Below are 15,682 nucleotides of genomic sequence, written 5' to 3' on the forward strand. Positions count from 1 at the left end.
GTAGATTTTAAAATCCCACATCACACTTAGACCGTTACATTTAAACACGTCACATCAATTGGAGATAAGCACTGAGGTAGATTTTAAAATCCCACATCACACCTAGACCGTTACATTTAAACACGACTTTTTGGTTAAGAGCCTATTACTTTATGTCAGTTGAATGATGTGGCATCGACTATTCAAATGAGTAGTTAGTTTGAAAGAGTAAATTAAGCAGGATTCATCAACAATGCTAGTTCGGCCTCCCATCAAGGAATGTATTATGGATGAGGTGTCATGCATTTAAACTAGGTAGCATTCTAGATTCGATATAACCCACTCCCTATGTGACTCGAGGTTGATACGTCACACACATAATATGACACTGGATTATATCCTTCTCCCATGCATTTCATCTGAGATTGACTGCCTCAACAAAATTTATATTTCTACCAGAAATTAGACAACCGAGACAAGAAGAAAAGTTGAAAATTAAAGACATCATTCTTCAGCAGTAACACCGGCAAGTCGAAGCCCTTTTTCTCCCACTCCCGCGAGACTGATACTACAATAATCTACAACACTGAATCCGAGTCTTTGCATAACTTCCCCAATGCCATCGAAGTAAAAAAAAAATCAGAAGATAAGAGATGACAAAGGGGAGGGAGGAGTTGATCCAGAGCAAAATTTTACTTCTTTCCTTTTCTCTTCCTGTTTTCCTTCTTCCCCACGGAGATAGCTTTACGCAGGATACTAAGTTCATAATCCTTCCTTCTCAAGTCTTCCTTCAGGCTCTCAACCTCTTTCGAGTGATCACAACAGTGACTCGAGTCCTCCTTTTGTTTCAATTCTTGCTTCAACCTTTCAACCTCCTCCACATGGTTGCAACATCTACTCGACTTTGAAATTGTCTCCATTTCAATTTTCTGGTCAGTCTTCTGTTTTTTGGACATTACTAAGTTTTCAATCACCTCTAGATCTCTCTTTCTCGATGATACTTTTTCAGCAAAATCATTTGCTCCCATTGTGCGAACAAATATACTAACAATGGACCCTGAACGTTGAAACCTGACAAGCTTTTGTGGGCGTCCAGATGAGTCCTGATTGTATGGCAGGAGTGGATAATTTAATCAGTAAAACCAACCAGGCAATTGTGCTCAAATTCTTCCCCATTCCCCAGTTTGGAATATGATGAACTAATTTGGTGAGGATTTGGCATAGTATTGAGAGTGTCAGACCGTCAGTATTATAAGGGAACAAGGAAAGCATAACAGATGAAGAAAATAAATCATTTCACATAAAAATAGAGATGTGTTCGTTCACAATTACCTCATTTGGGTTACCTTCAATCTGTTCGAATGCTTGTCGTGCCTCCTTGGGGTTCTTAAAAATGGCAAATGCAGAGTATATATCCCCCCCTTGACCTTTCTTAGGTGGCTGTTGGAAAATCAATCGTCAAAACATAAAATTCACTGATAAAAGGTGGTAGGTGGAGAAGAATATAGACACTGCACAATGGATTATCTTGTTTAAACAATAGATATTTTGTTGACTAGTTAAACTGCTCAGCTAAGTGCTAACTTGCCTGGCCACTCAACTTACAGTTTCGCACAACCCCAACCCAGCCGCTCAACTTTCTTAATCCATAAAGGACCCATTCAATAAGCTATCATCAAAAGTGTATTGGATCCTAAACCTACAGTAGTGAACTGTGTGCATGATCTTTTCGTGGAAATCATCGTATATCAAAACTATTGACTATGTATATGACATGGAGATTATCACAAAAATTTAATAGTAATGTATATCTATGGATCCATATGAATTGAATGTAGCATACTCAACCTTGAGTTCAATGGTGAAGTCACCAGGAATAACTCCAGCTAATGCTTCACTTGGTACATTCATCGGTATTCGATGAAGAAGTAACTTCTCCATACCAATTTGAGGTGTCTGCAGTATATAAAGAAAAACTAATATTAATATATGAGCACAAACATAAGCTCTACTGTGATTGGGTTGGAAAATCCCTATTCTTACATCCTCATCAACTATAGCAATCACATCATCAGCTTTACTCTCAAGTTTTGCGAGAACAAGTTTCATGGCAGCACGAGCATCATCCAGACAATTATGTGAAGCACCCTCCTCCCGAAGGTCATAGCCCAAGACAGACTGCCAAAGTTAAAAAAAAAAAAAAAAAAGATGTCTATAAGAGACGAATGCTCTCAATTAGGCAAATAAATGCCCTTGCAGAAATAAAAATACTCAATAACATGAACTATGAAAAACATGTATTTTACACGTGCCTTACACAGCTTATTCAAAGAAGGTCTTCTGTAGATAGATCCATTGGAATACTTGAAGATAAATGAAGTGTCAATCACCCTCGTGTGATCTAATTTAAGTGCTGTAGCAATAAAAGAACAAAGGACAGAGAATAAACAAATGTCCGGGTAAGCAATACACACAATTTTCAAGAGGCCATTTGTTTGCAAGGAATTTGGATACTCAACATGGGAATCCATATGCTTGTGCATTCGAAGGTCCCATACATGACTAGTTTTAATTCAGTTTTTACTGCCAATAAACATTAAAGGTATGAGGACATGAAAATCTTAAGATAGTATCCGTTAAAAAAAACAGGCGGCTAGTCATTAGTATAGTATAATTTAAGGTCCAATTTTTTGCAATAGCAACCTAGTTTGAGTTTGGGTAAGATATTACAAATTTAATTAAACGAGGCGGATATATTTTTAATGTTACCTTCATACATCTTCCATCAAATTAAACAAAATGTTACTACAATACAATTAAATATATTTTACTGCAACTCCGTGTACTCAACTTAAGAAGTAGACTAAAAAACCTTGACACATAAATTTTAATGAAATTGAACCTTTTGGAAAAGTATAGATGAACTTGAAAAATAAATAGATTACCTTGCAGGTCATTGTTCAGACTGTGGCCTGCCAAAATAGTTCCATGTGACAATAATTTTGTAATGGATCTCTACAATTTGAACAAAGAATATTAGATCATACATGTTCAAGCAAGAGTGAACCATCCTCATACGAAGCAAACTCAAATACCTGAACATCAACCAAAGAACAAGTAACTCCATCCAAATCCCCCGGAGAAATTCCAGTTATATCAGTTCTGTAGTCCTTAATTGCTTTTCTAGGATTTACAAGTTCATCAATTTTCACCTGCAGAGAGATCTCTACACTCATCATAAAAGGTTTGAGAAAATCTAATGAGATCATAAATATCATATACTAGCAAACATATAGTACCATTGTTTTTCATTATGTGTGTGTGTATAAACGGAGGTGTGCATAGAGCCTACAAGAAGACATAAAGGTCAAGAGCATACTTGTAAGTCGCGATCCACCATGCAAACCCTCACCAAGTTCTCAGTTCCATCTTCGCAGAGAACCATCTCACAATCAATGGCATATATTGCATTTGACTTCAGTGCTTTAGACTTTTGACTGAATTTTGTAACAATCCATCCCTTCAAAATCAGACCCACAAATCAACACAATTCAAGAAAGATACGCAATAACTTGTTAACTATAGAAAACATTACATATTAAAATGGAAAGTTTATTGGTCCATTAACAAAACAGGTAAAAGATTGCGCACAAAACAGAAGTTGACATCCTACCTTCTCATATGATGGGAATGAATATTCTAATGGATACTGTGGGTGTTCGAGTGTAAGCCGAACCAGCCTCTGCACGGCCATAATGATGGGTTAAAACAATTTACAAGAGAATGAACAACATACAAACGAATGGAAATAAAATAAAAATAATACAAGGAAAGTCGATAATAAACTAGGATAAGTTGACTGTACTAGTAAACGATGGATTTGCATAATGATTACTGGAACAATTAGACCAAATGCTATGAATGAGCATGTCAATAATTCGAGACAAACAGATTAAGGTTTCATTTATACGCTTGAAAGAGCTCAAGCTCAAGATCACCTGTCACAAGTTTTGCGCATTGCAAAAGTAGCATGATTACGAAAGGAAAAACAGCTAATAAGACAAACATTCTAAGGAAGTGGTGCAATAGAAAACATGTGGAATACTTTCAGAAAAATATTGAAATGATCAAATATAAGCAACTAAGATAGAAAAATTCGTCGCTGTGGGTATTGATCCTCCAGAAAAAAGAACCCCACCTGCTCGGGTGATTCATTGTCGGAAGTTTTCTGCGATACTTGCTTCACAACATTGCGCTTCTCGTTACACTGGAGAATTTTATCCAAGAACTGATAACAAAAACATACACGTGATTTATGTCAGTCTAGTTTGGAAAATAACAAGAGTTGAGAAATCAGATAACACAAACTTCCCATAGTGTTTGTGATAGACAGAGAATGATTCGTTACCATCAAATCATCCTCTTTGCTAAATGTCTTGAGAAAAGCAATCAACAAATCATTGGGCCTCTTAGACGGGTCGCACATGCTAGCCCCGAACTTAGGGTCACGACTGATAAGAAACTCCTTCCAGTCTCCTTCACTACCTCTCATTCCTCGCTTTTGGGTCAAACGCACCATCTCGACAAGCACCTACAAAGAAAAAAAACAAAGGGAAGAGCTTTTTATACAGATTTAAGCCGCCTTCAGCCTTCCACAATATACTAGGCATACACACCCTGCGGAGCAATTAAGTAACAGCACATAAATGGTAAAGGCAGGTTGAAGAACAAAGTGAGTACCTTCTTCTCTGCTGTAGCGATCTTGTCCTCCATTGGAAACGCTCCGGAATTCGAAGTATGACTGCAACTGCGAAAAGTGTGGGTGCGTTCCCGCCGCGGGGAGTCTGCCTATGTCTTCGAGGAAGCTGTTGATAATGAAGAAGCGACCGGCATTAGGGTCGGGTTTTCGGGTTGGGTAAACGTAAACCTAAAATAATTATGTTATTGTTTTCATTTTTTTATTTTTAGGCTAAATTAATAAAAAAGAACTCCAAAATCAAAACTTTGAAATTTAAATTTTTTTTTTTTTTTTTTTTTTAAAAAAAAAAACAAAGTTTGAAATGTATTTGCATGTTTCTTATTTTTCAAATTTATTAAAAATAAAATAAAAGGGAATTATAAAAAATATTTATGTCAAATTCCAAGTACCAATTCCAACGGTGGAATATATTATTAAAATGGAGTTTTGAAACATTTAAAAACTTAATCTAATTGATATGAACTACTTGGACGAATTCTTGGGTTAGCCAGGGAAGAGGGAAAGGAGCGAACCCATAGAGTTGGGTTTGTTAGACGAACACGACTCTCCACAATGTCACAATGATATGATATTATCCACCTTGAGCACCACCTTGAGCACAAGTTCTCATAGCTTTGCTTTTGGTTTATCCAAAAAGCCTCAAACCAATGGATAGAGTATTATTTGTTTATAAACTCATGATCATTCTCTAAATTAGCCGACTTTCATCATCCAACACCTCCCATCGAACAAAGCACGCCTCCATACCTTCGAGGAGGCTTGACTCCTTTGTTCGACATTTGAGGATTTATCAATCTATTGGCACAACTAAGTTTAGGGCATGACTCTGATACCATGTTAGACGAACATGACTCTCCACAATGGTAACTCCTTTTTCTTTTTGGAGTCCTTTGTTCGACATTTGAAGATTTATCAATCTATTGGCACGACTAAGTTTAGGGCATGACTCTGATACCATGTTAGACGAACATGACTCTCCACCATAATATGATATTATCCACTTTGAGCATAAGCTCTTATGACTTTGCTTTGGATTTCCCCAAAAGGCCTCAAACCGTTTATAAACTCATGATCATTACCTAAATTAGCAGATGTGGGACTTTCATCCTCCAATAGGGTTGTTTCATTTCAGGGTCTTTCATCAATTCTTCATTAAAAACAGCCAGATGAAAACATTCTGAACAAACAGGACGACACATAAGAACAACTCTAGAATCATAACTATACTATACTATAGTAGTTGAGGAATTGCACGGTTACAAAAGAATGCCTTGATCAGTATGTCATAAGGGGTGACCCACTGCAATGAACATCAGAAGCATCTGATACCCTCCGCCTGGGAGACAAAGTTGTCATGCCAACAACGTCTACATCAAAATTGATTACACTTTTTCTCTTCTGGGATTCTAAACTTAGCTTCTCATCAGAAACTTCAGCAATTGGACTCAAAAGATCTATCGTTTCCTTCTGGTGAACGGACAACATAGCTTGAGCTTCTGCCACCACTGATGCATCATCATCAACAGCATACAGTATCTTCCTTATAGCTCCTACAGCCTGAAAAGAAACGAAATCAAAATGCTCAACTTCATGGGCTTGGAATTCTAATAGACCGAAGAAAATGCAGATACAAAACAGAGAATTTCAGAAACAAGTACAGGCAAACTTTCAATCTGTGGACTCTGGCAGAGTATCTCAATATCTCTTAGCTTAGAAAAGTAGAAATCCCTCTCTTTCTCAAGGCTGTCGATCGACAGTTTCAACGTCGTGATCTGCATTTTACATTAGTAAGTATATATGTACTCTCCAGTTTCTTTTCTTCCATATTATCAAAGTAGACGCAGCTTCAGAAGATACCTGTTCATCATATGCAGATACTCCATTGGATGGAGGTTTTGAAGCATTTGCTACCTGATTTCCAGAGTTCACTGATGCTTCATTTCTCCGAGCATTCTGAGAGACCTGAGCCCTGGATGCAGCAGCTGTTGAACCTTTTGCAGAAGAATGTGATGTGGTGCTCTTCTTGCTTGCGTCCTTTCCACCCTTGGATGCTTCTCTCCTTTCCAAAGCATTATAACTAAAAATAAAAAATAAAAATTGAACCATCAACATATGAACTGTTGTAGTGTAATTTGACAATCTAATATTAACAGACTACTAACTTCTTTATGATCATCACTTTTCAAACATTGAAGTTGACCATTGTGAATTTACTTAGTTCAAATCATCAAATATTTGCATGTTAGGTCCAGAAGGGGTCAGATTAAGTAATTATGAGTTAAAAGTAGCATGGTTACCGCAACCCTTATAAACAAAAACTCAATATTGGTTAATTGAAAATTGTAGCAGGTAATAGACCAGATTACCACAGCAAAACGCCTCCATTAGCGGAATCACAATAACGTTTCATCCACTGCATGAACTCCAGATTATCAAGGGGCCTTCCTTTCACAAGCTTGCTCACCTCGATATGCTACAACATTGCAAGGAAGACAGTAACTAAGTACAGATCAACTACAGAGCAGATATAAAGAACCCAATCCAAAATCATAATAAGTTGGAATATTTCTTACAGAAACAGAATTAATCTGTGAAGTTGTACGAATAATAGATAATACCAAAGGGGGTTATTAAAAAGGATACCTTGGTGATCTTCAATTTGTTGAACACATCTTGGAGGACCTTATAATTCTGGATCATTTCGTACTCGCTCTTCGCATCAAAATTGACCTTGTGCATCGGCACCATCCCTGGGTGAGCCGCATCCATCAATTGGCAATGAACCGCACCAGAGCATGCCTACAATTCAAGAATCCATAATAAGGGTCACATAAACAGAATTTCCAAAAAAAGCTCAGAAAAAAATACGAACAAAAGAAGTAACGCAATAGGGGTTTCGGGAGAAACCTCCTCGACTTTGGAAAGATTAAGGTGAAGAGTAGAGTTGATCCACGCGAGGATCTCCGATCTTCCAACGAAATACGCAGAATCCATCATCCCAATGTTTGTCGCCATTTCTTAGGGCTCTGAATCTCTCCCGCAAAAACTCGTCGGGCTTTGTCACCGGCTGTGAAGCTATTTCTCTCTGGAGTTGCAGGCGCGAAGACAATGGAATTGGGTCAGTTGCCAACGGCTCCCTGTGGAGGGGAATTTAAAAAAGGAGGAGGAGCGGGATTTCCAATAATTCAAAATGAAACGTCACGCCGTCAGGAGCGGTCGCCCCACCTATACATGGGCCTATTGGGCCCCTCTACTACACCGGAAATTTGGGCCAGCCCATTAAGATGTATTTTGTACTTGAGAAATTTTTATGCAAATTAAATTATTATTATTTATTTCACATAAATCGTGGTTTTTTCAAAATTATTAAAATATGGGTTTTGAAAAGAAAATTATACCATTTGGAAGGATATAAACTAGAAATGTAATGAAATTTGATCACCGGCAAATCGTCGTCCATACACAGCAAGATTACTCCGCCTTCAATTCCGCCTCTTCTCCTCCATTCGGCTGGACACAGTCTTGGAAACTCTCATTACAACGCTTATCGATTCTGGAGTGGCCACAATCTCCTCTAGATCCTCCGGCACTCGCACCACCGCCGACGTTCCGTACAAATACACCTCCCCTGCCCATCAACATCAACCCCATTTACATTCAAAATCAGAGTCCCATCAAAACCGTAATACAAAACCCGAAATCCGAAAACAAAGTGGCGGTGGAAGATGTAGAAATGGAGACAGCCACCGTCATTTCTACTGATACCCAATTCTCTTCTTGGGCCGACGTGTAGTCCACTCATTCACAGAAGGATGAAGAACATGGGCCAGACTTCGGCCCAAAAGAAGCCAGACTCTTTTTAATATTCAATAAAGCATTCACACAATCCTCTTAGTGGTTATAATTTTATTTTTTAAATTAAGAGACACCAAAGAAAAATTAAAATACTTACTAGTATTTTTAAAGATTATTAAATAGAAAATGAATTTAATGAAAAATAAATAAATGTATAGAGATTTGTGCAAAAACATATAGAATTGTGTGAATGAAGACTAATAAATAGGTCCATTATGGCTCCTCCTACTCCTACCCTCTTTACCCAATCACGTATCATTTAATCACCAAAGCTGAATGCGTTACAGCTAGCGAATCACATGACGTGGCCTTCCCAATCTTATCTCTTCCACTATTTTCATTATATATATATATATATAAATGCATTCAACTCGTTACAAACTTATAAAATTATTTTCTCTTTTACATTCCAATTTGTGAATAATATATATATATATATATATATATATATAATGAGCAAGTTTTTAAAGAATGTTAATGTAAAAAATTTCATGTTTATATTTTTTACAAGTACGGTGACCAATTATTAACATAAAATACTTTTTTACAGATAATTTCTTCTTTAATTATTTATTTGAAACTATAATTTTAGAAAATTACTGTAAACATAGAAAAACGAATTCAAGATTTACTAATGTTTGTATGAATTAATTTATATCTAATTTTAGAAGTTTTATTTTAGTGGCACAAATTTGAAAGTTTATCTTATCCTTTATTAAAAGATACATTCATGGGAAATACTTCCTGCCGGTTAGACTACAAAGAGTTGTGCTGTCACGATATTTTTACATGCAATTTATTATTATTATTTTTTTCGAAATTCTAAATTTCAATGCTTAGAAATGTGATGACGTGGAGGATAAATGGAAAAATCCGATGTGACTACGCTATGGAACGCCTCTGTCTGAGGTTGAGCAATCCAGTGATGGAAGACGTGGTGGTTTTTGTATACGACACGTGTCGCGCAGCTTTTAGAAATACAACTGTGAATTTTGTCCGTTATAAGGCAGGGTAGATAGGAAGGAATCCTCATTTCACACGTGTCCACTGTTATAATAATGACTTATCATACAATTTATCATGCTATGATCTTAACTTTTCTAAATAATTAAATACTTTCATATTTGCAGAATTTGGTGGTATATACTTAAAAACCTTTTCCTTTTCTGTTTTTTTTTTTTTTTTTTTTTTTTTAAGCATGTAAATGTTAGTTTCACAAGAGTAAATTATTTAATCTACTGTAAATGGTAAACGTGACGTGATAGAATAATTTAGAAAAAGGGGAAAAAATATGAATCATGAATTTAGTGAGGGTCTGAGGGGGAAATATCTGCGAAACCTCCAACGGAACACACAGGGTAAGGGACTCAATTTGGTCGGAAAGTTAATGTTTCGAATTAATTTATTAATTTCAGAAAGGGCAGGTAAAAATAAAATAAACGTGCTAGCCTGTAGCTGCTATATCGGTGGTCCACACAGAATTTTGACGTCATATTATTGGAAGCCGTGGAATAAATGGACCCACCACCGGCTTCAAAATTAAATACATTTTGTTTTTGAAAAAAGAAAAAAGGTCAAACGGTTTTGCTTGCCCATACCGACTCCGTACATGTGCAAAGAAGCCTCCTCGACCGTTCCCTTCCCACGTGCCATTCCTTTCTCTGTCTCTCCTTTTTTTTCTTTTCTCAAATATAATCTCTTATCTTACCCACCAAATATTCCAAATTTTAAACGTATCAAAAAGACATAATCTTAAAAAAAAAAAAAAAAAAACATATATGAAATTAAGAAGCCTGATTATTTAAATTGTAATGTAGTGTCTTTTTATGTAATTCCAATTAATGGACAATGATTTTGTTTTTGGATTTAGGATAATAAATAAATAAATAAATAAATAAAATATGATGGTGGTGGTTGATGGGGTGCTTAAGATCCGGGGAGATAATTACAGTGTTTATTATATTTGATTACAAAAAAATATATATATAATATTAGAATACAAAGATTTTCCGGTGCCAAACGGCAAGCAGATCCGTGGTGGTGGGAATTACTTTAATGTCCTCGTGGGCAAAGGCAAAACGACTAAAGGAAAATGGCAAGTGTGTTGGTGTGCCGCCTTCAGAGGGCGCAAAGCCGCACGTGGGTACGCTGTACGGTTGAGGAGAGCACGTGAGAGAGTTGTTAGGAAACAATAACAATATAAATAGATAAATAAATAAATAAATAAAATGGTAAAGAGGGAGTGGGGGATGAGTAGTTAGGAGGTTTTCCAGCTGTATTGCCCCTTATTACCCTTACAACCCCAATTATTTCATTCTCCGCATTTCTTTCTTGCCTCTATACCTTACCGTTACTGCTCCTTTTTATATTTTTAATGTTTACTCTATAAATTATAATAAACATTAAAAATTAAGTCCAATATATCAATTTTTAGTTGGTAGCAATGGGCAAAAAATCTTAACTAAAAATGGAGCTATAGTCAAAGATATGTGCAAAATCAAATAATATATATAGTATAGAGATATTTTTAATAATACGAGGCTACTTGTGGACACATTTTCCCCTTCTTTCTTCTCTCATTTACTTCTATAATTGTTCTGTCATTTTCTTCACTGATTAACCCTAATGTTTTTTTTTTTTAAATATCAATTTCTTTTGTTCATTTCCTACACCACAAACGCCAAACCAAGTAGTAAAAAAGTGAATAAAATTCAATGAAAGGTGTGAAAAAAACTAAATATTACATATTAAAATTTAGCACTGAGTCGAAAGTGTTTTTAAAAAAGGAAAAAAAAAAATAGCGTAGAGAGAGAAGTAAAAGGTAAAGACGATAGGAAGCATCACCGGCGGGTGTCGGTGGGATAAAAAAAGTTGGGAAAGTTAGTTAAGTACGTGGCCGCCGGGGAGTGGTGAAGGTGATGATATTGCCAAGGTTTACAGCCTGTACTGACACAAATGCAGCAATAATAATTATTCGCTCCCCGATTCGGCGTCCCTAATTGTCGTTTTGTGCCACATCATCATATCTTTCTCTTTCTCTTTTTTTCTTTTAATTTTTAAGCTTCCACAAAAATAAAAAATCTTAAAAATCGGGTGGAAGAAAATGGTAGACAGGCTGGCGAAAGGAGTCAAAGTGGGGGAGTCAGAGACGTTTCTTTTTTACCTCTCTCCCATTTATCTTCGCTCTCAAGCTTCTCTTATTTTATTACCCTTTCTATACTTAAAATAACATTAGTTTATAAATATTAATAACTATGTCACAATGTTTAATTAATTTAAAAGTTTAGGAAATAAATCAAACAATTTAATTTAAATGAATAATAATTGAAATAGCGAAATGATGCAATGGGTATGGGAGTTCAGTATCAAAGTGGGAGAGTGACTACTCCTTACTTTGGACCAAGGCAATTTTTAATCATTGCCTTTAGTCCATCCAAATATTATGTGGCTTTCATTTTTCTTTTTCTTTTTTTTTTTAAATAGCTCTATTAAATGGGTAGATATTTGTACATTCTTTTTTATTCATTAATTGACCAAATGATATATTCAAATATTAATTAAGATTTATCAAAGGACTAAAATACAAAGTTGAAATATAAAATCCAATCATAAATGAAGGGGTAATTAGAATAATTAAACCATCTATGTAATTAATGAGTGAAAATGGCAATGTTTTTTAAAACTACTTTTTGGCCTCAATTATGCGTTAAATGAATTTATTAATTAAAAAAAATATAATTAATTTGTATCTATATATATTGAAAAAAAAATCAAAACTGTTATGCCCGGTGATCAAAATGAAGGTGGAACGATTATAGACGTGGCGAGTGGGATTACGCACACGTGGAGTTGAAAAAATGAAAAGTGGACGGCGAGGATAGAAGGTGGATTGGTGTTAATTATTGAAGGCGGAGGCACGGAAAGAGTTGCAGCACAAGGTGTTTGCCGCGGTATCGCGCACGCGCCATTGACGAGCGTTATCTTTTTCAATTTTCATTTTTTTGTTTTTCCAGAAAGAAACTGAAAAAAAAAAAAAAAAAAAAAAAAAAAAGAAAAGCAAAATTAAAAGCAAAATTGAATGCAGGTTAAAACGCGACGCGTGTTCATTGCCAGCTGTATCGCAACCGTAGTGGCACTTACCGGAACGTTTCTTATTTGCTTCAAAACGAGGTCACCGGTTTACTCGGTTGCCCGTCTCATCTCTTTTATAAGAACCCCACCTCCTAGCCGTCTCCTGCTCCAGTAACCCTACACAAGAAGAAATAGAGGAACCGAGCCAAACAAACAGACCTGACCTCCTACACACCCATCGAAACCGCGGTATCTCAATCTTCATGGTTTTTTGAATCATTTTATTGCTAATCGTTCGTGGCGGTTACCAGTTAAGAGATGGATCGGATCAAGGGTCCGTGGAGTCCTGAGGAAGACGACGCCCTCCGTGGACTGGTCCAGAAGCATGGTCCACGCAACTGGTCCCTCATCAGTAAATCCATTCCCGGCCGTTCCGGTAAGTCCTGCCGCCTTCGCTGGTGCAATCAGCTCTCTCCTCAGGTGGAGCACCGCCCCTTCTCGCCGGAGGAGGACGAGACCATTATCAGAGCTCATGCTAACTTCGGCAATAGATGGGCTACCATTGCTCGGCTTCTCTCTGGCCGGACGGATAACGCCGTTAAGAATCACTGGAATTCGACGCTGAAGCGGAAGTGTTCGTCGATGATGAATGAGGGTTTTGAAGCGGATCCAAACAGCCAACCTATGAAGAAATCGGTCAGCGCCGGCGCCGCCGTCAACGGGCTATACATGAACCCCGGGAGTCCATCAGGATCTGATATAAGCGACTCTAGTGTTCCTGTTATGTCTCCGACCGTCTACCGCCCTGTTGCCAGAACCGGCAGTGTTGTACCTCCTGGAGAATCGGCACCGTCCCCCACTACAGACCCGGCGACGTCTCTGTCGTTATCTCTACCTGGTGCGAGCGGCGCCGGAGACGGCTTGAACCGCAGCGGAAGTGGTTCAACAGGGCAGGCGCCTTTAATGGCGGCATTTGCTCAAATACAAAGCATGGCGGCATCGGAGCTGACAAAGGCAGCGCAGCTTGATACAAGAGGCGGTGGCGGGGCACACGAGAAAAAGAATGGGCTTGGAGTTTTCAGTGCAGATTTAATGGCGGTGATGCAGGAGATGATAAAATCGGAGGTGAAAAGCTATATGGAAGGGATGTCGGAGAAGAGAGGAAGAGGATGTTTTCAGCAGGCTAAAGCTGGTGGGATTAGGAACGTCGGTTTTTAAGCGAACTGTGATTCATCATCAAGAATTGTTGATTAGCATTAAGATTAGATTGATGATCGCAGAAGTTACACAACATTCTGAAGCAGAATGAGAACCGAGAAGAACCAAATCTGGGAGTTTGATTGTCTTCCCAATTTTCAACTCTTTTTCGTTGTAGTTTCTGAAGGAAATAATATTAGTGAATGTACAGAGAGAAGGGAATGAAAGAAAAAGAGAAGGGGGGAAGTTCCTCTTCCGTTACAGACAGGAAACAGAACAGAACAGAACAGAGGTAGAAGTTCGTTGGAATTAAGGTATAATATGGACCCTAAAACTGGAAAAAGTCGGGGAAGTTTTAAAAATCGTTTGTATACCAACTTTGCCTTCCATTCTTGCCGCTATTTGTCTCTCATTTCGAAGACCACATCCTCATAAAAAAAAAACCCACCAAATCAAAATTACAGAACAACATCAATCCCTCCCTCGTATTCAATGTTGGAGCTTTGTTTAAGCTGAATCTTCTTTTTAGTTGAAAGCAATCCTGTTAGGGATAATATATTTATTTTAAAAATCATTAGATTCCCACTTGGAGAGATGGAGGTCATTCCAAAAATCATAACTTTTTCTTTGGATAAGCGTTTGAATATTATCTTCGTTTAGTTAAAAGCTCTCTTCAAACAGAATTTGGAATACAGTTCGTTGCCAAGTTATGCGGGAATTGCTTCATGGAATCCTTTAAAGAATGAACACCATTCCAACCTCAAAACACTTTTTATAAACAAATTCTGGAACTCAGTTTCATTATTATTTTAAAAAATTTATGTTTTAATCACATTGTCCACCGTAATTACTTTATACTTTCATATACTATATCTTCATATATACTGCATACATACTTGTACATAGATGAACATGCATTTCTTTTCAGATACATGCATCTTTACTCGTATATGATTACTAGGCATGAAAGAAAATATAAAATAATTTTGGAAAGGAGGTAAAGTACACAAATTTCATTTTTTGAGGCACTATTATGAGAAGAAAAAGAGGAGGCGGCTTTAAAAAGAATCATCATTAAAAAACATCATCAACCCAATAAAGAGAATCAAATGGGTAATTTCTTTTAAATATGCTTTAGATTAGGGAGGGTTTAAATGCAGTTGAGTTTAGTTTTGTGACGGAAAGTAAAAGGATTTGAAAAAGAAGGAAAAATGGGTCCAAAGTAACATAGTTTTGTCGCCAAGAGCCACTTGGTCACATTAGTAACCTTTTGGAACATAATGGCTGTACCAAACAAACTTAAGGAATAAAGAATGAGAAGGTCTGGTCTACACTGAACTTGCTAAATTAGCTTACATCATTTCCTCTACAGCACACAGTTTTCCAAAGTTGAGAATGAACAAAAATTTAATAGTAATATATTTACCAATTAAATAAAGGTCGAGTGATCCATCAATATATGGTCAGTCAATCACTGTCATTAGCCTTTATAGCACCATGGCTGCTGTATGGAAACTAATGTCATTTACTCTTGGACATACCAATATTATTCAAGAATGATGCAATGTTTAACATTATGAAGAAAATTAGTAATATATATTTTTGTGTACAGGCATGCTCAAATATAAGAGATTTCTAACAGAAGAGGCCAAGTTTGTGCCCCAACGACTATTAGCTCTATTACTTTGAGTCATCTAACCTAATATACAAGTTAAATTCAAACATAATTTAATGAATAAAAGCACCCCATTACTTTTCTCTTAGGAGTCAGTCCCTGAAAAAAATTCATATATTGGTAGTTGAATCTGGCAATAAATTATC

The 15,682-nt window shown here is 36.7% G+C and overlaps 2 protein-coding genes and 1 pseudogene across 2 annotated transcripts; 1 reads left to right on the forward strand and 2 right to left on the reverse strand.

The window, feature by feature from the left end:
• Nucleotides 1-348: 348 nt before the first annotated feature.
• On the reverse strand, nucleotides 349-4,863 carry LOC111804361 (small RNA degrading nuclease 1). Its single transcript, XM_023689127.2, has 12 exons — nucleotides 4,720-4,863; nucleotides 4,388-4,570; nucleotides 4,178-4,267; nucleotides 3,653-3,721; nucleotides 3,359-3,499; nucleotides 3,075-3,191; nucleotides 2,925-2,994; nucleotides 2,292-2,392; nucleotides 2,023-2,157; nucleotides 1,828-1,935; nucleotides 1,312-1,419; nucleotides 349-1,082 (listed from the first exon to the last, which is right to left on the reverse strand). The coding sequence occupies exons 1-12, from the start codon at nucleotides 4,750-4,752 to the stop codon at nucleotides 672-674; spliced, it is 1,566 nt and encodes a 521-aa protein (XP_023544895.1). The 5' UTR covers nucleotides 4,753-4,863; the 3' UTR covers nucleotides 349-671.
• A 931-nt stretch (nucleotides 4,864-5,794) lies between these two features.
• Nucleotides 5,795-8,503, reverse strand: LOC111804079 (microtubule-associated protein RP/EB family member 1C). Its single transcript, XM_087127416.1, has 6 exons — nucleotides 7,646-8,503; nucleotides 7,382-7,537; nucleotides 7,105-7,211; nucleotides 6,596-6,815; nucleotides 6,397-6,510; nucleotides 5,795-6,295 (listed from the first exon to the last, which is right to left on the reverse strand). The coding sequence occupies exons 1-6, from the start codon at nucleotides 7,751-7,753 to the stop codon at nucleotides 6,014-6,016; spliced, it is 987 nt and encodes a 328-aa protein (XP_086983542.1). The 5' UTR covers nucleotides 7,754-8,503; the 3' UTR covers nucleotides 5,795-6,013.
• A 4,335-nt stretch (nucleotides 8,504-12,838) lies between these two features.
• On the forward strand, nucleotides 12,839-14,452 carry LOC111804460 (transcription factor MYB44 pseudogene; annotated as a pseudogene).
• The last annotated feature ends 1,230 nt before the right edge of the window (nucleotides 14,453-15,682 follow it).

Source organism: Cucurbita pepo, chromosome 10 (genome assembly GCF_057944985.1).
Source record: "Cucurbita pepo subsp. pepo isolate OVF chromosome 10, ASM5794498v1, whole genome shotgun sequence".
NCBI classification, from domain to species: domain Eukaryota; kingdom Viridiplantae; phylum Streptophyta; class Magnoliopsida; order Cucurbitales; family Cucurbitaceae; genus Cucurbita; species Cucurbita pepo.

Coding starts and splice junctions, on each gene's coding strand:
- LOC111804361 (XM_023689127.2), bottom strand. CDS start 4,752: ATGGAGGACAAGATCGCTACAGCAGAGAAGAAG. Junction 2,158..2,291: donor CTTTGAATAAGCTGTGTAAG/GCACGTGTAAAA, acceptor TAACTTTGGCAG/TCTGTCTTGGGCTATGACCT. Junction 1,420..1,827: donor ACTTCACCATTGAACTCAAG/GTTGAGTATGCT, acceptor ATTTTCCAACAG/CCACCTAAGAAAGGTCAAGG.
- LOC111804079 (XM_087127416.1), bottom strand. CDS start 7,753: ATGGCGACAAACATTGGGATGATGGATTCTGCGTATTTCGTTGGAAGA. Junction 7,538..7,645: donor ATCTTTCCAAAGTCGAGGAG/GTTTCTCCCGAA, acceptor CTTGAATTGTAG/GCATGCTCTGGTGCGGTTCA. Junction 6,511..6,595: donor TATCTGCATATGATGAACAG/GTATCTTCTGAA, acceptor TGTAAAATGCAG/ATCACGACGTTGAAACTGTC.